At 60.9% G+C, this 586-nt stretch overlaps 1 protein-coding gene across 1 annotated transcript in view; it reads left to right on the forward strand.

Annotated features, from left to right (window-relative positions):
* The window catches only part of IFITM10 (interferon induced transmembrane protein 10), a 7956-nt gene extending 7376 nt beyond the window's left edge, over positions 1-580 (forward strand). The window contains exon 3 of the mRNA XM_014533120.1: positions 383-580. Within this exon, the coding sequence (XP_014388606.1) occupies positions 383-532 (150 nt within the window). The 3' untranslated portion in view covers positions 533-580. The remainder of the gene's footprint in view (positions 1-382) is intronic.
* The last annotated feature ends 6 nt before the right edge of the window (positions 581-586 follow it).

A 586-nucleotide genomic window follows, 5' to 3' on the forward strand; every position in this document is an offset into this window, starting at 1 on the left:
GCATGGCTGCCGGCTGCCATCTTGGCTGACAGTTAATTTGCATAAGGATATGCTGATTAGCCAATGGGAAGGGTAGCGGTCGTATGCTAATTACCATGTTTCTCTTTTATTAGTGTAGATTTTCAGACTAAAAAAGTACAAAGCATTCCCGTGTGCTTTCCGCAGACGCCTCGCCGAGGGGGACACTGCACCGTATCCCCTTTCCTCGCCTCCCTCTCGAGAGGCACTGTTAATGTTGTAGTGCCCACGGCAAGGACTCGTCCAGTGGGACCACAGGCCGGCGGCAGGGAGGGGGGCGGAGTGGGCCCCGGCTGCCCTGGCCCCTGCTCTCCGCCCGCCCAGCCTCCCAGGCACACCCAGCTCACCTCTCCTCTGGCCGCAGGTCCGGGACAAGAAGCTGCTCAACGACCTGAACGGAGCCGTGGAGGACGCCAAGACCGCCCGGCTGTTCAACATCACCAGCTCCGCCCTGGCCGCCTCCTGCATCATCCTGGTCTTCATCTTCCTGCGGTACCCGCTCTCCGACTACTGAGGCCGCCTGCGGACGAGGGAGCGGGAAGGGCTCACTTTCAGGACGGAGGATGCC

This window comes from Myotis brandtii, unplaced genomic scaffold (assembly GCF_000412655.1).
Source record: "Myotis brandtii unplaced genomic scaffold, ASM41265v1 scaffold940, whole genome shotgun sequence".
Classification (NCBI taxonomy): domain Eukaryota; kingdom Metazoa; phylum Chordata; class Mammalia; order Chiroptera; family Vespertilionidae; genus Myotis; species Myotis brandtii.